Consider the following 20764-nt stretch of genomic DNA (forward strand, 5'->3'; position numbering starts at 1 on the left):
CCTGGGTGGCCTGTGTAGCTAGCAAGGGGGCGTCAGTGGGGATTGTGACACGTTCGGGGAAAATTAAGTTATGGAGCTGGCTCCGAGGGGAGAGGCGCCTTGGTACATCGCCAGAGAGAATACTGAGAATCAAGAGTCAGCTGCAAACTCCACAGTAAGGGCTAGAAGAGGAAGGGGCTGGTAGTTCAAGAAGCCACTGTCTTGGGGCCAATGCCATGGGGTTATGGAGGCGAGGAGTCCAGGGTGCTGGCTGATGAGCCACTGTCCAGCCTCTGCAGGAAGGCGGCAGGAAAGCTGGAGACAGCAAATGGGTGAAAGCCGGGGAGGCCAGATATGGCATCTGTGGTTGAAAGGCCTCCACCTGCAGGCCCCAGCTGCTCATCCTGCCTCCCCCATGGGATCCAGAGCTAGTCGGGCCCCTTGCGCAGTGATTGAAGATAGTCCCTCAATGTCTTCTCCACATTGGGCACAGCATACGCCTGAGCTGCATATATGCCAGTGCAGGTGCCCACGGCAAAGCCTAATACTGCTGACGCCCTCAGTTTGGCCACCACATAGCCAGCCAGGAAGCCCTTGAGGAATGGAGAGGACAAGAGCGAGCCATCCTGTGGAGGAAAATGCAGGAGAAAATTCAGCCAGGCTCTCCCCTTCTCTGCCCAGGAGCTACTCAAGCTGGGCTTAGCATGTTCCACTACCTGCTCCTCCTTACTCTGGAAAACCATAGTATGCTCACCAAAGATTTTTTCAAGGTCCTGGGCAGAAAAAGAACCTAGGAGTCATGATCACACAATGTCAGAACCCTGAGGTTAGAAGGCTCTAACCACAGAATCCCACTGAGAGAGATGTCCCTGAGGAATCTGACCCCTGCTTGCTTCTCCAGTCTCATATCCTAGCATGCTCCCCCACTACTGCAGCCAAACTGAACTGTTTTCACCTCGCATGTTCATCATGCTACCTCCGACCACAAGGGCTTTGCCTCTGCTGTTCCATCTGCCGGGAATGTTCCCTCCTCCCCCCTTCACCCAGTTAACCCCTACTTAAGATCCCAGTTCAAAGGCCATTTTCTCAGGGAAACTTTCCTTGGTGACACAGAGAATAGGCCCTCAATAACTAACCATTTGCTGAATAAATCTCTACCACCCACTCAAAAGCATATTGGCCAATGAAGCCTAAGCGGGAGGCAGGGGGCAGGTGCACCTTTACCTGGTCTACACCACTGTTGACTTCGTCTTCCACACGTTGCTGCAGGCGCTCCAGCTGGTTCTTGAGAAATGCCAGGTCCTTAAGCTTGGGCAGAGAATCCTAGGACAAAAGAGAGGTTGGCTCCAGAAGGCTGACCCAGCCCCATCCCCTGCTCAAGTCTATCAGAGGCTGGGGGCAGGAGGCAGTGAGCCTAAGAAACCCCTTCCTGAGATGATAGTGGTAAAGGAAGAAAGGCATTGAAAAGTAAAGAATTCACACGGGGGCCTGGGAGGGGGTGACCGATGGGACCTGCATCGGTAACTTACAGCAACTCTCACAGGAATTTTATACAGTAAGCGGTGTATAGAGAAGACAAGAGGGGCAGCTAGGGGACCTAGGTTTATCCGGCAAGCGCTAGTGAGTAGGAAGCTACCTGAAAGTCTATCTTGTCGTCTGTGTCCCGAGGCCTAACACAGGGACTCCAAGTACTTAGTAAATGTGTGGTTGGTGCTGAACTTCCAGACTAACGGTGAGGCAGTTCCTTGGACAATTTGGGGGCAAACCTGATTTCTGCCTAGTCTTCTCCCTCTTCCTCCCCAAACCCATCCCAAACTGAATGTGTGACTGGATGAGCTGGGGTTTGGTGCGCGGGGAGGGAACGTGGCTGTTTGCAAGGGTGTGGGTAAATGAATTCAGGATTTTGGTCGCACATAACGACGAAATTAGTGTGCCCAAGGAATGTGTTCGAATGCGGGTGTGTCTGTGTTGTTGGAAACCTCCTGTCTCTGGAAGGGAAATTTCGGTGGCTAGAGAACACAGAAGAGCGAGGACTGTCTGCAAGTAACTAAGGATCATCATGGTCCGGGGTTGGGGGTTGGGGTGACGCCTGGGGGATTCCCGGTTCCGCTTGCCTTGCGCAATGCTCCGCCACTCCACTTCCCATTATTGAGGCAGTCGACAGGAGTAAAAGTCCGCTCCCAGGAGAAGCAAGGGGCACCCCCCACCCAGGAGCCCCCCCATCTGTCGCCTCTCCCCAGGACTAAAAAGGTGTGAAGCCCACCCCGGACAGCAGACAACGTTACTCTTCGCTCACCTTGTCATCCGCCATCTTCCCTGCCGAGTTTGTTGCGCAGGCGCAGCACCGCCTCCCTCCTGGCAAATGCTACTGCCATCTTTACTGAGGGCGCAGGCACTTCCGGGGCATTTCTGGAACGGGTGGAGACGCTTTCCTGAAGGTCTTCTTTTCGCAGATACTCCCACACGTGACCTCTCCCTTTGAGACCCAGGCTGCGTGTGCGCGCGTGTAGACTACCTAAACGCCATGATCTCACTTGTGCGCGTGTGCGCTCCGCGCAAGTTCGCCTGGCGGATCTTCCGCCGCTTGATGAGCTCACAATTGAGCTATGATGTCAGCGTGCGCGCCGCGGACCTTGCTCCTCCTCCAGACCTTCGCACGCCAACGCGCAGCAACTGGGTGATCAGGACGGCTGTTTTCACGCGCCACCTTTCGACAGGAGGCGCTGCTCAGGCGGGTCCTTTCCCGCCCCAGGACCCGGCCCCTGCCCCGCCCCGTATTTGTGCGGCGCCAGCTGGCCAGGCCGATTCCAGCGCAGAGGCTGGACTTGTAGGCGCAGCAGCTCCGGAGGCGAGCTGGGGACGCGACCAGGGCTATGCTGGGCAAGGATTACATGCTGGCCATCATTCTGGTCAACTGCGATGGTGTGCACAGAGGGTCCCGATGGGAGGATCGGGAGCTGAGGGGGGACGAGGGAGCGCGAAAGGCTACCTCAGCCTCAAAGACAGGGAGGGGCGTACGTCTCGGAGTGAGGACCAGGGAACAAATGAACCCCGATTTTTGCACTGCAGTATCCAAGGTTGGAAGCCTGGACCCTCAGGCTGAACCTTCAGCGCTAAGTTGTGCCTTTTGGGTTGGAGGAAGGGTTATGACAAAGTGTTATTCTGAGCGCACATATATGCCTTCCTTCTCCAATCTCACGTTCCTGTAGATGACTTGTGGGGGGACCAGAGTCTGGAGGGGGAGCCAGGTTTGCCCCCTGGCTGGAGGAAGATCCGCGATGCTGCAGGTACTTATTATTGGCATGTACCCAGCGGTAGCACCCAGTGGCAGCGCCCAACCTGGGAGTCAGGAGATGCAGAGGACCCAGGCACGGTAGGTGGCGTGTGAAGAGGGGGCCTGAGCTCATGTGTGGATCTAAGCCTACTGCCACACTGACCTAGCCCCCTCTCTACAGAAGACGGAGGGAATTTGGGGACTTCGGCCCCCCAAGGGGAGATCCTTCTCCAGCCTGGAGAGCTCACTGGACCGGAGGTAACAGGGATAGGCCAGGCAAAAATGAAAGGCTTGGGGTTCCATGGCACTCAAAGATGCAGCTGGACCCACAGTCCGCTTTCCAGCACAGGTTCTGGACTGTGTCCCATGTTTAGGGTTTTGTTATGTGTTCTTGGTTCTGTCCCATATTGTTGACTCTCCCAGTGTTTTGAGTTTTGTTCCTTGTTCCGAGCTGTTTTTTGTTACATGTTGTTTTATGTATTCTGGGTCCTGACCTCTCATGTTCTAGGCCTTGGTCACTACCCTAGGTTCTGTCCACGGAGGTTCCTATCCTGTGTTCTAGGGTCTTCTTGTCCTGATTTGGGGCGCTGGTCCAGATTTTGGACCCTGTTCCATGTTTGTTTTATTCTGTGTCCTGTGTGTTGAATTTTCCCTCAAATTCTAAGCCATGCTTTATGTTACATTTATGTAATATGTCCTGGGCCTTGTCTCACTCTGACTTTATATTTGGGACACTATATTCTGGGTCTTATCCCACATCTTGTGCCCATCGAGTAGTCTGGTCCTCACCATTGTCCCTTCTGTAGGAATTGTGGTCCTCTTACGAGCTCTGCTCTATTCCAGTAATTCTCTGTCCTGGTATGGTGAAGAATCCTACATCCAGAGAATGGAGCCAGGGGCTAAGGTAGTGATTTGGGCCTGAGGGCCAGTCCAGGGCATTGGGGAGGGTCCCAAGGGAAAGGTCAGGGGTGAGACTGGGCTGAGCAGAGGTAATCAAGGCTGAAGGGAGGTCTCAGAGGGTTTATATATGTGGAGCCTGTGGCACCTTCCACCCTACTTCACCTCTACTTACTCAGGGTCCTCGTGTCCTTTTCCTCAACCCGTCAGTGCTTCGCAGTCCGCTCTCTGGGCTGGGTAGAAGTACCTGAAGAGGACCTGGTACCAGGGAAGAGCAGTATTGCAGTCAATAACTGCATCCAGCAGCTGGCCCAGACTCGTAGCCAGAGCCAGCCCCCGGATGGTACCTGGGGCGAGGTAAGCTGGCTGGCCCTTTAAGGGTTTCAGCCCAGCATCCAGCAGAGGTGGTTGTCCCTGAATTGCCTGTTCCTCATGGCAACCACCTTCATCTGAGCTCCGAGCTGACCTCTTCTTGGCAGGGCCAGAACATGCTGATGATCCTGAAGAAGGATGTGATGAGCCTGGTGAATCCCCTGGACCACAGTCTGATCCACCGCCAGCCTCTGGTGCACATTCGTGTATGGGGTGTGGGCAGCTCCAAGGGCCGGTGAGGACCCCTACATCCCTCGAAGTGAGAGTTGCTCCTCCCTCCCCCCGGTAGGCTGTGATCCCCGCTGATGCTGACCCCCTGTACTTGAACCCCTGGACACAGGTCCTCTGACATGTACCCAAGCTCTGCCTCCCCTGCCTGGTCCAGCCCTGGTTGGGGAGGGTGGGCCCAGCTCAGCAGGGATGGATGGGGGAGAGCCTGAGAGGCTGGGCTGATTCTCTCCTGTGCTCCCACATGCTTCTGGAACAGTGACAGGTGAGTGACAGCCAGGTGCCTAGAGCCCCAGCCCTGATCTCCTTGTTCCATCCCTGCCATAACCCTGACTTTCCAGCCTCCTGCAGGCACTACAGGCCCCTGTCCCTACCTAGCCTCTACCCCAGCTCCATCCCTGGCCCTGCCCTAGCCCCATCTCTGACCCTGCCAGGGACTTCGCTTTTGTGGCGGGTGACAAAGACAGCTGTATGCTCAAGTGCCATGTGTTTCGCTGTGACGTCCCTGCCAAGGCCATTGCCAGTGCCCTACACGGGCTCTGTGCCCAGGTAAGGGCCAGAGTGGGGCAGGGAATGTGGGTATGGAGCTGGGTCTGAAGCTGCTAAGGTGGTTGGGTTAGGGTGGTATTGGCTCCCTTACCTCACTTCCCCCTCCCTACACCTCATGCTGGCTGCATTATGTTTCAGATCTTGTCAGAGCGAGTAGGGGTCAGTGGTGATTCCCCTTGCTGCTCACTAGACCCCATCTCCCCTGAAGACCTGCCTCGACAAGGTATGGGGAGAGAAGGGCTGCACTGCACCAACAGGCTACTTTGGTGAAAGATGGGAAGGGGGTTCTGGTTATTTAGTACTTCTCTGGAGATAGAGAACTTCTGAGGTATCCTTGTCCCAGGGATCCCAAACTCTAAATTGGAGGAACATCCATGGCCTTTTTCCTGCTAGTTCCAGTTCCCTTAGAAGCGTGGAGAAAGGGGTCACTGAGAGAGTACCCAGGCCAACTTGGTGTATATATTTCAGTGGAGCTACTGGATGCGGTGAGCCAGGCTGCTCAGAAGTACGAGGCACTGTACATGGGGACCCTGCCAGTCACCAAAGCCATGGGTGAGGACTGAGTGGGCTGGAGGGGGTGGGCTCCATAAGAGAAGAGGAAGGTGGGAAAGGAAGGAGCTATCACATTTCTAAGAGTGCTCCCATGGCCCTCTATAGCCTGGGATGTACCACCCTTCTCAACTCAGGAGTCTAAACCTGGCTGCAGCTATTCTGTTCCCATCTCTCTGAATCCTAAGTCAGTGAGAGGGGCCTAGACACTCCCTGCAGATCCTTCTTTACGCCTGGGAGACACCATGGTGGGCTTGTCCCCCCCCAGGCATGGACGTGATGAACGCAGCCATTGGTACCCTCACCACCCATGGGGACCGGGACGCCTGGGTCCCTGCCATGCTCAGCATATCTGACTCTCTCATGACTGCACATCCCATTCAGGTACCAGCCAGAAGAAGGTGAAGTTGGGGGTGTGGAGGGGTGGGTGGGGATGCCAAGGGGTTATTGCTTGCTACTGGAAGTGCTCAGTGGGTCCAGCTAGTACCTGGCCCCCTAGTGACTAGGCCTGATTTGGGCAGGCAGAGGCTGGTGCAGAGGAGGAGCCACTGTGGCAGTGCCCTGTGCGCCTCGTGACCTTTATTGGTGTTGGTCGTGACCCACACACCTTTGGCCTCATTGCCGACCTGGGCCGTCAGAGCTTCCAGTGTGCGGCCTTCTGGTGCCAGCCCCATGCAGGGGGACTCTCCGAAGCTGTGCAGGCTGCTTGCATGGTGAGTTAGGGGTGGGAATGGGTGGGTGGGATTGCCCTGCAGCTGCTCTGTACGGGTGACTGGGGTTCAGGATCGGCAGCCTCTCCAGAGATCACAAACCAGCCATGCCAGGGCTGACTGTGGTTCAGCAGTATTTCATTTGACCCTCATGCTGTTTTTAATAGGCTTTAATTAGTTGCCAATATTTAAAGGCCAGGACATTTCACATAATAATTGCCATTTGTGTTTTTTGTAAAATATCAGAAGCTCTGGCACTTGGGTCCACACGTATACATTTCAGCATTTAGCTGGAATTGTGTAAGGGCTGTGCCTTGAAGGGTGAGCATTGTCTTTCCTGTTTTCTCTCATTTAAATTGTTTTTTGGTTATCTGTGGGCATTTGAGTATGGGACACTTGCACTCAGTTCAGTTCACTTATTCACTCAAATACGAGTGCTTGCCGGAACTCAACCATACTGGACCCTGGGAATTCAGTGGTTTAGAGGGCATAGCCTTTGCCCTCACAGAACACTTAGGTTAGAGCAGAGACAGGCCAGAAAGAAGTTGTACACCACAGGATGATGGAGGATATGGCCCCTTTGGAGGTTCAAGAAGCCTACCTGAAAGAGGTGATAGAAAACTGAGAGTTGAAGGTCCAAGGAGGGAAGTTATCCAGGTGAAGGGGAATGGGACAGGACATGTGCCAAGTACAGGGAACCCCAGCTGTGAAGGTGAGAGGGATGTCAGTGGATTAGAGTATGTGTAAGAATCTAGTGTATCTGGAGTGCAGGGGGAGATGGAGTGAGAGATAGGGGCAGAAAGAATGGCAGAATCCAGGTCATGGACTTACAGGGTAGGGTGATGAATTTGTTTTATCTTGAGGCACTTTGAGCCATTGAAAGGTTTTGAGCAGGACAGTGAATCAAGTTTGTGAATTTTGAAGATCACTAAAGCTATGGTATGGGTAGAAGATTTGGAAGACACAAGAGAAGTGAGAAGACCATTTAGAACCCTGTTGAGTTCAAATGAGAGAGGAGCAGAGCAGTTGCATTGGGACTGGGTTGTAGAACATCCCTTTGACTAGGGAGTCCACTTTGCCAGGGTCCAGTCCACTGCAATGAGAGATGGAGGAGAGTTAGCATAGTGGTAGGTATGGATAAGAGCACAGGCCGTGCAATCAGAACTAGTTTTGAATTCCAATTCTATCAATTTCTGATTATGTGACCTTGGGCAAGTCATGTATTCTCTCTGAATCTCACTTCCTCATTTGCAAAATGGTGATTATAACACCCGATAAATAACTAGATCGATTAGATTATATATATAAAGAATTTAACACAGTGTCAAGCTCTCCTTAAATGCTCAGTGAATGTGAAGTTTTAGGCTTTTGTTATTGAGCTACCTGTGAATGCTGTAGGGGCTCCAAATGTGGCAGACTACCAGCTTCATTTCCTACTGAAGCCTTGGCCGCCGGGTCCCTGTCCTGCAGAAGCTTTCAGGGGGTCCGGGGCAGAAAGGAAGTGGATCCTCACATTCCCCTTCTCCCTAGGTTCAGTACCAGAAGTGTCTTGTGGCCTCTGCGGCTCGAGGCAAGGCCTGGGGTGCCCAGGCCCGTGCCCGCCTGCGGCTCAAGTGGACCAGCTCTGTGGACTCCCCTGGAGGTCCCCTGCCCCTCCCCCTGCTCAAAGGAGGGGTTGGGGGTGCAGGGGCAGCCCCTCGAAAGCGGGGCATCTTCTCTTTTCTTGATGCCTTCCGGCTGAAACCCTCTCTGCTCCACATGCCCTAAATTAATCGGGGAGGACTGGGGAAGGAGGTTCTGGGTCCATGCCCGACTCTGTACCCCTTCATTCCCCAGGGACCTGCAGCCTCTCGCCCCCTGGAGCCTTCTCTGCTTTCCCCACTGACCCTTGCCCACCCTCTATTTATTGCCCAATTTATTGTTTATATGGATGATTGAGAGGCCCTGTACCACAGCCTAGGCCCCGTGCTCTCCTCTCCCTGGGTCCCTGTGTTCCTTGCCCCTGTCCAGCCCTGGACAGTTGGCTCTACCTCAGCAACACTTTATAGCAAAATCGGTACAAATAAAAATCCCTCAGTGACCTCACCGGATGTGAGTATATTGGGCCTGGGACTGGGTTGGGAGTTAACAACCTGTATGAGATGAGTGTCTGCATCTGTGCTTGGTGTCGGTGGCTGCAGGTAGTCACATAAGGGCATGGGAGTGTTGGAAAAATGACTTCATTTAAGAAATATATTTTTATGAATATATAGGCACTAGGCACTAAGGTCGGCACTGGAGGTATAATAAAATAGGAGTTCCACCTTCTGAGACTGTCAAACAAGAGTCAAATAAACAGCACTGAAGATAATATATAGTACAACTAGGAAATCTCAGAAGGTTGTGGGAGCTCAGGTGAGACACCTGAAGTACCTGGTCTGAGGTACTTTAAGTGTGCTAGGCTTCCTAATAAATACATTCCAGCCGAGAGAGTGTAAACGTTCAGGGAAGTGGACAGAGGTTCTGGAAGTCCACCTGGCTAGATCACAGTGGGGGCATGTGTGGGGCATGAGCTTCTGGTGGTTTAAACTTGCTCCTGAGAGCAACTGTGAGATTTGGAGAGAGGGAACCCACTTGGGCTCCTAGAGCGCCACCTCCTGGAAAACAGCCCCACTTGGTACCATGTAGTTAGGACCCCGTGCGTTATTAGCTGGAATAGATTTAGAGCTCCTTAGGGAGTTGGAGCAGGGCCTCGACGGCGATTCCCAGCGTTTCTGAACTGTCCAACCTGGAGGGCTCCAGGCAACCGGCCCTGCCGGGGGCGTGCCCCAGCAGGCTCGGGTGCGGCCGCCCCGGAAGTGACGTGATGCCCCGCTGGCCGTGCGGAAGTGGAGATGGCGGGGCTGTACGTGAAACCGGGTGAGCGCGGCGGGTGGGCTGGGGCGCTGGGTCTACCGCCGGTCCAGGCTGGGGGCGGTTACCGCGCGGGGTGCGGACCCTCTGTCGCCCCCAGGCTCGCTTCACACGTCCTCTCACCTTCGCAGGCAACAAGGAGCGCGGCTGGAACGATCCGCCGCAATTCTCATACGGGCTGCAGACCCAGGCTGGCGGACCCAAGCGCACGCCGCTCACCAAGAGGGTCGCCGCTCCCCAGGATGGATCCCCCAGAGGTGCGTGGGGGCCCTGTGCGCCGTGACCCGCCGAGAATGGGCGGTGCCAGGAATAAGCTTGTACCATGGGCCTTTTTTGCTCTCTGAGGACTTCCTGAGGAGAGAGGTTGGAGCCCCAGAAAGGGGCCCAGTTCTGGCCCTTTTTCGAGCCTCTTACCTGTTGCCCAGGTAAATAATTGGTACGTTGGTCTCAAAAGAATCTCTCTGGGCTTTCGCCCTAGGTGATCTCATCCAGACCTACGGTTTTTAATATAGTTTTTAATTCCCAAATTATTTTCAAATCCTATTTCCAACCTGGATCTTTTCTCAGAACCCCATCGTGGTATACCCATTTGTCTGTTCTTCCTCGTCACTTGACTGTATGATAAGCATCTCAGACTTAACGTGTTATTCATTTAATCAGTATCATCTACTGAGCATCTACTGTGTTTGAAGGCAAACTAAACAGCAGTGAACAAGACAAAAAGTTTTGTTTTCTTGGAGTCCACACTATCGCTTTGGAGATAGATGAAATGGTGGTAAGGGCTTTGCAGAGAAATAAAACAGGGTGATGTGAGAGTGACTGGGTAACTAAGGTATCCGAGGGGCTGACACTTAAGCTGAAATCTGAATGATTAAAAGCTAGCCACACAAAGATCAGGTGCAAGAGTATTCAGGGCATTGGAAACAGCTACTGCAGGAGCCCTGAGATAAGTTTGGCAAATTCAGAGACTGAAGGAATATCTGATGACTAGAGCACAGTGGGCTAGGGATAGAGATTAAGATCTGAGAAGTAGGCAGGGGGCCAGATCATAGTGGGTTTTTGTAAACCAGGATAAGGAGTTTGTATTTTAATCTACGTAAAGCGGAAGCCATTGAAAAATTTAAAGTAGAGGAGGGCATCCTTTCCCCCTGAGCATTTCCCGTGCCAATAGGTGGATCTGTGGCCCTGAAAAGGGAGCTCAGATTCAGCTCTTTTCACTCCTCTCTTATCCACACCCGTAACGTTGCAGAGTTATAATATAAATCAGTTTCTTAACCTTAGCACTAATGGCATTTTGGGCCAGATAATTCTTTTTTGTGAGAGACTGTCCCATACATTGTAAGATGTCTGCAGCATCCCTGGCCTCTACTCACTAGATGTCAGTAGCACCCACCCAGTTGTGATAGCCAAAAGTGTCTCCAGACACTTGTCCTGGGGGCAAAATCTCCCCAGGTTGAGAAACACTGACTTATATCTTTAAAAAGATTACTGTGTCTACTGTGTGGAAAATAGATTTTAGGGAAGAAGTGGAAAGACAAATTCAGAGGCTATTTTGCTAACGTAGATAAGATGTAATGATGATTTGGACAAGGGTGGGAGTACTAGAGGTGGTAGGAATTGGATGGATATAGCATATGTTATGGAGAAAGTCAGGAATGAGTAGGTATAGTAGGTGAGGTGAAGGAAGAAGCAATGTAACACACATTTTTTCACTTGAGGAACTGGATGGTGTTGTTCATTGATATGGGATAACTGGGTTTTGGTGGGTGAGGAAAAAAGCAAGCTTTCTGTCTTGGCCATGTTAAATTTGGGCTGCTACTCTGGGGAGAGGTCTAGGCCAGAATTACAGAAATGTGTCACTGTCACATGGATGGTATTTGATGTCATGGGCTTGAATAAAGAGTGTGTGTGGATAGAGGCCTAAAGAGGATCCAAGACAGAGCCCTAAGGTGCTCTAGCATTTCAAGGTTGAACAGGGAAGGAATTAGCAAATGAGACTGAGAAAGAGTAAAAGAAGTAAGAAGAAAAGTAAAATTTACTCTGGGAGAGATTAAAATCTTGATTCAACCCTGATGAATGCTGCTGAGAGGTTAAATAAAATGAAGAAAAGGCACTACTTGATTTGACAAACATAGCAATCACTACTGACCCTAACAAAAGCAGTCAGGAGTGATGAGAGCAGAAACCCAGCAGGAATGGGCTGAGGAGAGAATGTGAAAAGTAGAGAGAAACTGTAGTCAGCTCACTGAAGAAATTCTCCTGTAAAGCAGAGATGAGAAGTAGGCCAGTGCCTGAGGATGCAGCGTGAGGTAAGGGATGGTTCTGTATGCTGATGGGATGTTTTAGTAGAGAGGGAGAACTGATGGCACAGGAGAAAAGGGATAACTGCAGGAGGGAAGCCTAGAGAAGGCAAGAGAGGAGGTGATGCAGAGTATAGCTGGAGAGATGGCCTCTGATAGGAACAGGAACCTTTCATCTATTAGAGGAGGAAGGAAAGCAGCCACAGATAAAAGTGGGTTAGTAGAACTGGTGGTGAGAAGATGAGAGTGTTCCTGTTCAATGACCTTTATTTTCTCAGTGAAATATGAGGTAGGGTCAGAAGTACAGAGACAGCAGGGAAAGGAAAATAAGAAGGTAGAAAAGTTTAGAGGAGATAAAATGTGAAAATAGTTGTTCTGAAGAGTGGAAAAATGAGGCAAAGTATATGATTTCCAGGCAATGTTGGATGCCTTTTAAAATCCGTAGCTATGAATTTAAAGGGAGTGAGTTTAACGCACCTCAAAAATCTGAGTAGCTGAGCTGGAAGGGTATGAGGGGTGGTCATTGTTGCTGAGAACAAGGCAGAGGGGGATGGGAGGCTGAGGTAGGGTAGAAAAAATGGTTATTGGAGGTGAGAAGGTCAAATTGACACACCAAATTAGATGAATTTTCATCCATGCGGATGTTGATACCTAAAAGTAATTTTTGAATTTTCTCCTCCAGTTTTCTCATTTTCCATAGTGATTCCACCATCCCATCATTAAAGTCAGAAACCAAGAGTCATCCTTGGCTTCTCTCTCCTTTACCCCCTGTTCCATCAAGATCTGTTCTACCTCCTCCTAAATATATCTCAGACCACTCCATTTCCCCTCATCTACTCTTTCACTCTAGTCCATGCCAGCATTCTCTTTCCTGGACTATTGTTAACCTGCCCTCCTCTACCTATTCTCATCAACTTTTCACAGACCATACAGAGTGAACATCATAGAAAACAAGTTTAGTGATATCAGTCCCTGCTTTTATAAACCTGCAGTGGCTTCCTGTTACCACTAATGGAGTAATGGCTCAAGATTAAACTCCTCCAAAGCCCTGCAGGGTCTGGACCCCTGCTTACCTCTCCAGTGAAAGCTCATACTACTTTCTTCAGTGTTAATCATTTCCAGCCACATAGGCCTTGTTTCTGTTCCTTGAACAAGTCAGGACTTTTTCCACCTCTTGGCTCCTTCCCTTACCTCTGCCCTAGTACATAGTTCCTTCAACTCTTTATGGCTGCATCTATCTCATCCAGGTTCTTAACTTTGTGAGCACTTTTTGCTACACACTAATGTAGCAGCTGTACCTATATTCTTACTTAATCATCATTGCAACCCTGTGAAATAAGTACTATTCCTATAATATCCCCATTTTACAGAAGAGGAACCCAAGCTCAGAGGTTAAAGGTAATTTGCCATATGTCACATAGTGTGTGAGCTGGGATAAACTTAGATATCACCTTATAAGGCCTTCCTTGAACACTGAAGTTAGGTAGGTCCCTCTACTATTCCTCTTTATCACATCATCCATTTTATTTCTTTGTACCTATTTAAGCCATGTTTGCTTGATCTTGCTTTACCTTTTCAGTCCCCACCTCAGAGACATCTCCTGGGGCCCCCCCAATGGGGCCTCCACCTCTGTCAAGTAAGGCTTCCAGACCCCCATTTGTGGGGAGTTGTCCTCCCTCCAGCATGGAGCCCACAAACTTCCCAGTCGTTGAGTCTGAGATTCTGCTGGAAGATGTACTGAGACCTTTGGAACGGGCATTGGAGGATTGCCGTGGCCACACAAAGGTAAGTGAAAGCTCCCATCAACAGCCAGATGCAGGTATGACTCTCAAAGGTAGACGCTCTGACCCTATAAGCAATGGCTCTTAATCCTTTCTGAGTTATGAACCCCTTCAGAATTTGCTAAGGACTTCCTAGAAAAATGAACACAGGATTTAGGAGGGTTCACAAGCCTCAGAAGAGGCTTATAGGAACAAGAATTGAATTCAACTCCCATTAGTGACAATAATAACCTGATCTACATACCTCTAGGCCATTGAGAATAGACCCTGCTGATATTATGCTTAGGGAGGGGAAAAAAACCCCAACAACAACAACCCCTTTTTTTATTGATAATGTTTCCTAAGTTCTCTGGAGGCAAGGGATCTGAGGAGTCTTAAAGGAAAGTAGCAGAGGGGCTTCCCTGATGACACAGTGGTTAAGAATCCGCCTGCCAATGCAGGGGACATGGGTTCAAGCCCTGGTCCGGGAAGATCCCACATGCTGCAGAGCAACTAAGCCTGTGCACCACAACTACTGAGCCTGCGCTCTAGAGCCCGTGCTCTGCAACAAGAGAAGCCACCACAATGAGAAGCCCATGCACAGCAACGAAGACCCAATGCAGCCAAAAATAAATAAATAAGTTTATAAAAAAAAAAGTAGCAGAGTGATCTTCACCTCTTTGGTCCTTAGTTTCCTTATTTGTAAAGCAGCACTATAGAATTAATTTCTGAGCATATGAGAAACTCCAGAAATTTAAAAATTCTAGCCATAATGCATTTTTCTTGAGAGGAGATCCATAGATTTCATCAGATTCTTAGTGGGGCCTCTAATCTTTGCGTAAAGAACCATAACTCTAAGATTAGAGTGTAAAGTTCCTGGGCCAGACAAAGCAGGTGCTTCCTATGTGGTGCTCCTTTCCCTGCCCCTGTTGGGCTGGCAGCACTGACTTGGAGGGGGCTTCTGTCTCTCAGAAGCAGGTATGTGATGACATCAGCCGACGCCTGGCTCTGCTGCAGGAACAGTGGGCTGGAGGGAAGCTGTCAATGCCTGTAAAGAAGAGGATGGCTCTGCTGGTGCAAGGTGTGGCTGGGTCCCTTGGTATAGCCCAAGTCCCTCATCCTGCCATGGTTGTCCAAGTTGGACTAGGTGCTGAGATTTTGACTGGTTGGGAGGGGAGGAGTTGCAGCTATGTTTTTTGCTCCAGGTTTCTTGCTCAGCCCCTCTCTCTCCTCAGAGCTTTCAAGCCACCAGTGGGATGCAGCAGATGACATCCACCGCTCACTCATGGTTGACCATGTGACTGAGGTCAGTCAGTGGATGGTGGGAGTTAAAAGATTAATTGCGGAAAAGAGGAGTCTGTCTTCAGAGGAGGAGGCCAATGAAGAGAAATCTGTAGCCACAGCTGAGCAGAACCAGACCATGCCAGGCATCCAACATGATCCTTAATCCTATGGGTTCCCCAGCCTCACCTCGCACCATCTCTTATGCCTTGGCATGGGAGGCCTTCCCTAACTTGGCTCCCTTTTACCACTTGGGAGACTGTCTGCCCCGTTGGGGTGTTTGGCCTGACCCATCTCTGGGGGAAGAGGTCCCTCCTGGACCACAGGGAGGCCACTTGTTACCCATATCATATGCATTTCAATAAAACATCTCAATGTGGTGGGACCTGGGTAGGAGAGATGAACCCTTCCTATGCCAGACTGGTTCCCTCTGGTGTTCTTAACTGCCTTGCTCGCTGTGCACACCTCTGTTCTTCCTCTGTTCATCATGAATGGCCTTGCTAGGCGTGAGCAGATTACTGCCTGCCACTTTCACCCAAATTAGACAGAAACATACATCCCTTGCTGGGCTGAGTAACTCTGTGTTTGGATGATGTGTTTCAGTATGGGAACAGAGGCTCAAATAGCATGGGAAGATTTTTTTCCCTCAAAAAAAGGAGACTGACCTATTTGCACTGCATCACCCTTGAGGTGTGCAAGTGCTACAGAGATTAGAACCTAGCTGTATAAATTGAAGGTGAAAAAGACCAGATTGCTGACATATGGGATCATGATTTTTTTTTTTCAGGGGATGGGGAGAGTAGGATTATGACTCTTTATCTGACTCACCAAATAAGCTTCTGCCTCTGTTTGGGTCCTAAGGTCTTCTAATGCTTTGAGGACAACAGAACCAGGTGGAAGGGGCCAGGAGGCTCATATCATGCTGTGAAAAGGGAGAGTACAGGTTTCCAGTGTTGGAATATGGTTGGTACTTACAGGTGGGAGGCAGAAAAGGTATGGGGAGAGACAAAAGAAGGCTATAGGCTGGGGCAGTGCCTCTTTTCTCCTGCTTTGGAAAAGCTAAGGAGGGACTGGTAGAGAGGCCTGATTCCAGGAAGCTGCTTCCTGGAAAGGCTGGAACAGCCCTTGGCAGGGGTCAGGCTATTGCTGTTTATGGTTTGACAGCTCCTATGGCCTGCCCCCAAAGCCTGCCTCAGGCTCTAAGTGCTGCTGGAAGTGGGCCCAGTGGGAGCTGGGAAGGAACCTGGGACCTCTGATCCTAACCAGGTTTGCTGGGACCCTTAGCTTTATGGCTGAGATGGGAAGATCAGCATTGAGGAGAACACTGGAGCCAAGGCATTTCTTTGAATGTTTACTAAGCAGTCAGACAGTGACATTCTCCATCCCCCAGCCCCAGCCTCAGCCTGAGCCAAGGGCCAGGGGTTGGGAGGAGTGCCTACAGACCAAAGAGTAGTAGAACTAAGGGCTTGGCAAGTTGCCCATTCCTATCCCCGGTCTAGCTGCCTCAGAGCTAAGGGAGGCCCAGAACCACCATGTCACCCCCTTCTGGATTAGATGAGGCCAGCTGGCCTTTGGATACCCCAGAAAAAGGAGGTAGCAGCAGCAGCGTGAGGGATTCCTCTTACTCCACACACAGGGTCACCTTCACTGGATTAGATGTCCATTTCAAACTGTGCGTCATCTGGAGAGAGAAAAGGCAGGAGGACTGGTTGCTGGGCTGGGGTCTGCAGGTTCAGCGTCAGTGAAGGAGCCCCTCTCAGAATCGAACCCCCGCTCTACTTAACTGGGGCATTTGGGCTCAAAGCCATTTTTTAATTTTAGGGTCTGCTTTCCTTACCAGGTATCTCTTCCTCTGTCTCCTTCTGCTTCTTCCGCTCCTCGAGCCTGGAGGGTGGGGCTGTTGGAGGAGTTGTGACCCCTGGAATCTGAGGGAGGCAGCGGGGGGGCGTCTGGGCAATGGGTGAGTTCTTGCACTCCAGCAGGAACTTTCGGTCGTAGATGATCCTGGTGCCTGTCAAGGGGTAGGGGCTAGGTAAGAGGCAGGAGCTTGGGTACAGAGCTGTGTGGGACCCCAGACACAGGCCTTTTAGGGACCAAGGGGTCACATCTTCCCATTTTTTAAAGGGCTACTGCTCTGCAGCCCGGCCAGGATCTCAGCTGACTAGCTTTCACAGCACTTAAAAGTCTCCTGGGCCTACCCAAGATGTGTCTAAGCACCATAGAGCAAGTGGGGCATCCCAGCTGGTTTAGGCAGGGGCTTTTAGTTTAGGAGAGCTTCAGGTCTTGGCTGTAGGAGGAGCACCAAACTTGGAGCTCAAGTACTTCAGGAGGCTCCTGTCCTGCTCTGCTGGCTCTGGAACTTCATTGCTTTGGTTCACAAGGGAGGGCCTAGCCCTCCAGCCTCAGTTGGATGAGGAAGCCAAGAGCAGATAAGAAGGCTGGTGTTGCCACCTGGGCTCTGATATCCTGCAGGGAGGAGCGGTGTTCCTCCAGTGAAATACAGGGACACACTGTTCTTATCCTGACCCCTCCCAAGTCCTGTCAGGCTCAGCTCAGCCTAGAGGAACTTGGCCCCGATCATGTCCTCCAAAGGCCCTACCCTGTTCTCACCCCTCCCCTTTGCCTCCGTGGCAGGAACCCCTGAGCAGGCATGATCCCAGGCTGCTACACCAGTCAGCCAGTAGTCAAGCCAGCCAGCGCAGAGACCCGAAGCTCCTGTCCCCAACTGCCAGAGTCCTGCATTTGCAGCTTTGCAAGACCCGGTTGCTTCCTGCTGAAGCCACACACAGTTGGGGCCTCGGCTCCTGCTCCCAGGCGGCAAAGTCAGGAGGGCCGGGTGAGCAAGGAGCCCAGAACCCAGGCCATAGTGATGATTTCAGCCCAGTCACTCGGAAACTAGGCACAAGGCCGTGTTGCATCACTTTGAGAATTTAGGGAACTGGGCTTCGGCTCCAAGCACTCACCCCCGTCAAAGCTACAACCTGCAGAGGGGCCTGCAGGCAAGTCCAGGCTCGCACCTCCCCACCCACGTCCCGCGACACGCACACGTTTGCCTGGCCGCTGACCTCCGGGGGTAGTGGTGTATAGTGTGCCCCCCAGCATGGTGCTGTAGCAGTCAAGGCAGCCAGTCCCTGCCCCCAGGAATCGGGCAGCTGGTGGGTGTGGACATAGCGCGGGCGGGACAAGCAGGAAGGCAAGCGGCTGGTGCTAGTGTTGAGGACACGGGGCGCAGCCGAGTCTGAGTCGGACTCAGTTGACCACGTGCGGCCGCAGCAACACCAGGACAACGTCAAGCCGGGGGCGGGCCGGCCGTCAATCAACCGGATGATCCCGCCCTACTCTCGCAGGAGGAAGCACCAGACTCAGCGAAAGTTGGAAGGAGTTCCAGGAGCTGCACCGGCCTCCAGTTCCTCCTGGCCCAAAATTGGCCAGCCTTCCTATGCCTATAAGCGAGGCAGCTACTCAGTTATTTACTATTTACTGTTTATAGCGGGCACTGGGAACAGGTGAGGTATGGCAGACGTTATTGCCATATATTAATTCATCCATTCCTCTCAACAGTTTTGGACAGTAAAGCACTGTTATTAGCCACATTTTACAGGTGAGGATACCAAAGTCCAGAAAGGTTAAGTCATGGTTCAAAGTCACGGATTTTGTAGGAGGGGGAGCTGGGATTCATACCTGAGTGTGTCTGATTCGAGCATGTGCCCCTAGGCACAGCTGTGTAATGCCTCCCATTAACCAATTTCAGTACAGGGTGAAAAGTGCCTTGACCGGCCTGGTGCACAGCCATCAGGGTAGGTCAGGGAGGGAGAGTGGGCTCTCTGGAAGAAGTGATACCTGGACTGATTAAAGGATGAATAAAGGTTGGAAGATAGGAGAGTCCAGTCCTTTGATCTCTCTGTCACAGCTAACCTCAGGAAACTAAGGAAGGACTGGGGGCTGGTAAGGAGGGCTTGGTCTTTAGCCTTCTGGAAAGTAAGATCAGAGAGTCTGGCCTTTAAAGAGAAGATTTTTTGATGTAGGCACAGTGATATGAAAGGAGGCAGGAGAGAGGTGGTGGGAGAGTAAGTACTAAGTCTAGTCCTGTATACACAAAAAATCTCGAGTTGACCCAGTTGTCTGCTGTTTGGCTTCCTAAGAATCACTATACCCTCAGCAATGCCACCCCACCACCAATTAATTGTAGACCACCTGACTTCATGCATTTATCAGTATTACTTCAGCACTGGCTTCATCAGATTTCCCCTCAGCTCTGATTTCTTGACTCATTTAAAAAAAGACTACAAGTCATTGCTTCTCAGACTTTAATGTGCACATAAAGCACCTGGAGATTTTGTTAAAATGAGGATTCGGATACAGTAGTGGGACTTGAAATTCTGGGTTTTTAATAAAATCCCAGGTGATGCAGACCCTTAGGTCTGCATGTCCTCAGAATCACACTTCAGGTAGCAAGGATATGTATACTTTATTGTTCCAAAAAGGTTTTTGAGCCTCTTACAAAGTGGTGTGTGCCTAAATAAAGTGTCTTAACAATGAAGTGCTGGAGGGTAAGGCTTGGGATCAGATTGTGGAGGAACCATCTATGACAACTCAGCTTTTAAGCAAGGTAAGTAGTCTAGTGAGGGGAATGGGAGATGGGGTGGAGGACAGTGAGACTGGAGGTGAAGACTCCAGCCTAGTGAAATAGGGTAGGCAAAAAGGCAGTTGCTGCGAGGATGGAGAGGAGTGGAGGGGATACAGATACACAGAGGAGGAAGGGTAAGTGACTGATTTAAGGGTGGGGTGGGAGAGGAGATAAGCCAGGATAATTCCCAATCTTCTGACTTGAGAGTCTTGGTAGCTAGTAGTACCACCTAATATAATAGGGAAAACAAGGGGAGGAGCATATCTTATATTGGGGAATATATAATGTGTGTGGAATGTTCAGATGGAGAAGCACAGTAAGAAGCCAGATATACAGGTCTGAAGCTACAGAGGGAGAACTCTGGGCAAGTGATTCAGATTTGCGTGGAGTAAAATCCAAGAATGTGGGATGAGATTACCTGGGGAGAAGATACACCAAAAGAAGAGACCTGAGCATATCAACATTTATTTAAGGGGTAGTGGAGGAAGAGGATTTCACCGAAGGAGACTGAGAAAGACCAGTGAGAGTAGAACTAGAAGTGTCAAAGGTTTTCAAGAAGGATCAGTGTGGAAGTGATCCTTCTATTAATCTTTATTATAAAACAACAGCAGCAGTTACAGACTTATAGCAGTCTTACTACTGTAAGAGTACTACTAGAAGCTTACTTTTTTTGAGACACTGTGTGCTATAAGGGCTGGGGAACTAGAGAATAGGCAGTTGGTTTTAGAGAGAAAACCAGATTCATCATCCATTCAACCAGGATGAAGGACGAAGAGTTTAAATCAGAGGTTTTTCAACACTGATTGCCCATTAGAGTATAGAAGCTTCCAAAAAAGAAAAAAAAACTTATGCTCAGGTCCCAACCCCAGAGATCTGATTAAACCTGTAGGGGAATACCAGGTCTCTGCCACCAGGCAAATTACTTTGAACTCACATCAGTACCATTAAGATAAAACAGGAAGAGGTGAAAAGTAGTCACAAAATAGGTTTGCAATCTGAGCATTAGATTCACAATCTTGTTTTCCAAATTAGGTCTTCAAGCCCAAGCTCCTGCCCTTTTTTGGAGGTGGTCTTAACACACTCAAGTTTCTCTCACCCATTTCCTACAGGAGAGAGTGAAGGTAAAGTAACCTGTCAAATAACACTGACACATGGTGACAAATCTTTGAGGAATAGAAAATGCAGCATTATCAGAGTCCCTCACCCCAGGACAGGGTCCACTGGGAAGACGTCACAACCATCCACAATTCTTAGTAGACGAGCTCTAGGGCTATTTAGAGAACAAGATGTTCAGAAGCTGTTTTCCTACAGTTTGTTTGCCTCTTCCTGGGTTTACAATGTGGTAC

General features: G+C 50.5%; 4 protein-coding genes across 10 annotated transcripts in view; 2 read left to right on the forward strand and 2 right to left on the reverse strand.

Moving 5' to 3' along the window:
* Positions 1–6: 6 nt before the first annotated feature.
* LOC309959091 (SLC35A4 upstream microprotein) lies at positions 7–2578 on the reverse strand. The gene is made up of 3 exons (XM_082835223.1): positions 2276–2578; positions 1204–1302; positions 7–605 (listed from the first exon to the last, which is right to left on the reverse strand). Exons 1-3 carry the CDS (start codon positions 2288–2290, stop codon positions 408–410), a joined length of 312 nt encoding a protein of 103 aa, XP_082691349.1. The 5' UTR covers positions 2291–2578; the 3' UTR covers positions 7–407.
* Positions 2579–2658: 80 nt separating this feature from the next.
* On the forward strand, positions 2659–8587 carry APBB3 (amyloid beta precursor protein binding family B member 3). Of its 2 annotated transcripts, none has more exons than XM_082835220.1 (12): positions 2659–2901; positions 3189–3352; positions 3435–3511; positions 4097–4157; positions 4361–4507; positions 4630–4757; positions 5164–5299; positions 5438–5522; positions 5768–5851; positions 6117–6232; positions 6370–6561; positions 8089–8587. In XM_082835220.1, the coding sequence occupies exons 1-12, from the start codon at positions 2853–2855 to the stop codon at positions 8323–8325; spliced, it is 1476 nt and encodes a 491-aa protein (XP_082691346.1). In that variant the 5' UTR covers positions 2659–2852; the 3' UTR covers positions 8326–8587. The 2 variants fall into 2 exon arrangements, with proteins under 2 accessions (XP_082691346.1, XP_082691347.1); XM_082835221.1 differs by having other exon boundaries at positions 5185–5299.
* An 823-nt stretch (positions 8588–9410) lies between these two features.
* On the forward strand, positions 9411–15209 carry SRA1 (steroid receptor RNA activator 1). The gene is made up of 5 exons (XM_082834873.1): positions 9411–9456; positions 9582–9707; positions 13330–13535; positions 14483–14591; positions 14746–15209. Exons 1-5 carry the CDS (start codon positions 9432–9434, stop codon positions 14955–14957), a joined length of 678 nt encoding a protein of 225 aa, XP_082690999.1. The 5' UTR covers positions 9411–9431; the 3' UTR covers positions 14958–15209.
* A 913-nt stretch (positions 15210–16122) lies between these two features.
* Positions 16123–20764, reverse strand: part of LOC309960194 (ankyrin repeat and KH domain-containing protein 1) — a 121767-nt gene continuing 117125 nt past the window's right edge. For 3 of the 6 annotated variants that reach the window (XM_082836850.1, XM_082836849.1, XM_082836846.1), the window contains one exon: positions 16446–16802. In XM_082836850.1, the coding sequence (XP_082692976.1) occupies positions 16625–16802 (178 nt within the window). In that variant the 3' untranslated portion in view covers positions 16446–16624. Of the gene's footprint in view, positions 16803–20764 lie in introns of all 6 variants that reach the window. The other 3 variants (XM_082836851.1, XM_082836854.1, XM_082836848.1) reach the window with 2 other exon arrangements.

This window comes from Leucopleurus acutus (genome assembly GCF_964270905.1).
Source record: "Leucopleurus acutus genome assembly, chromosome: 3".
NCBI classification, from domain to species: Eukaryota; Metazoa; Chordata; class Mammalia; order Artiodactyla; family Delphinidae; genus Leucopleurus; species Leucopleurus acutus.

What these genes read in the sequence shown, in the direction of transcription:
- SRA1 (XM_082834873.1), top strand. Translation starts at nt 9,432, where the DNA reads ATGGCGGGGCTGTACGTGAAACCGG. An exon ending in GGGGCTGTACGTGAAACCGG is followed by an intron (nt 9,457 to 9,581) that starts GTGAGCGCGGCG and finishes TCACCTTCGCAG; the next exon opens with GCAACAAGGAGCGCGGCTGG. An exon ending in ATTGCCGTGGCCACACAAAG is followed by an intron (nt 13,536 to 14,482) that starts GTAAGTGAAAGC and finishes TCTGTCTCTCAG; the next exon opens with AAGCAGGTATGTGATGACAT.
- APBB3 (XM_082835220.1), top strand. Translation starts at nt 2,853, where the DNA reads ATGCTGGGCAAGGATTACATGCTGGCCATCATTCTGGTCAACTGCGAT. An exon ending in GTGGGCAGCTCCAAGGGCCG is followed by an intron (nt 4,758 to 5,163) that starts GTGAGGACCCCT and finishes GCCCTGCCCTAG; the next exon opens with CCCCATCTCTGACCCTGCCA. An exon ending in CTGTGCAGGCTGCTTGCATG is followed by an intron (nt 6,562 to 8,088) that starts GTGAGTTAGGGG and finishes CCTTCTCCCTAG; the next exon opens with GTTCAGTACCAGAAGTGTCT.
- LOC309959091 (XM_082835223.1), bottom strand. An exon ending in TCAACAGTGGTGTAGACCAG is followed by an intron (nt 606 to 1,203) that starts GTAAAGGTGCAC and finishes TTTCCTCCACAG; the next exon opens with GATGGCTCGCTCTTGTCCTC.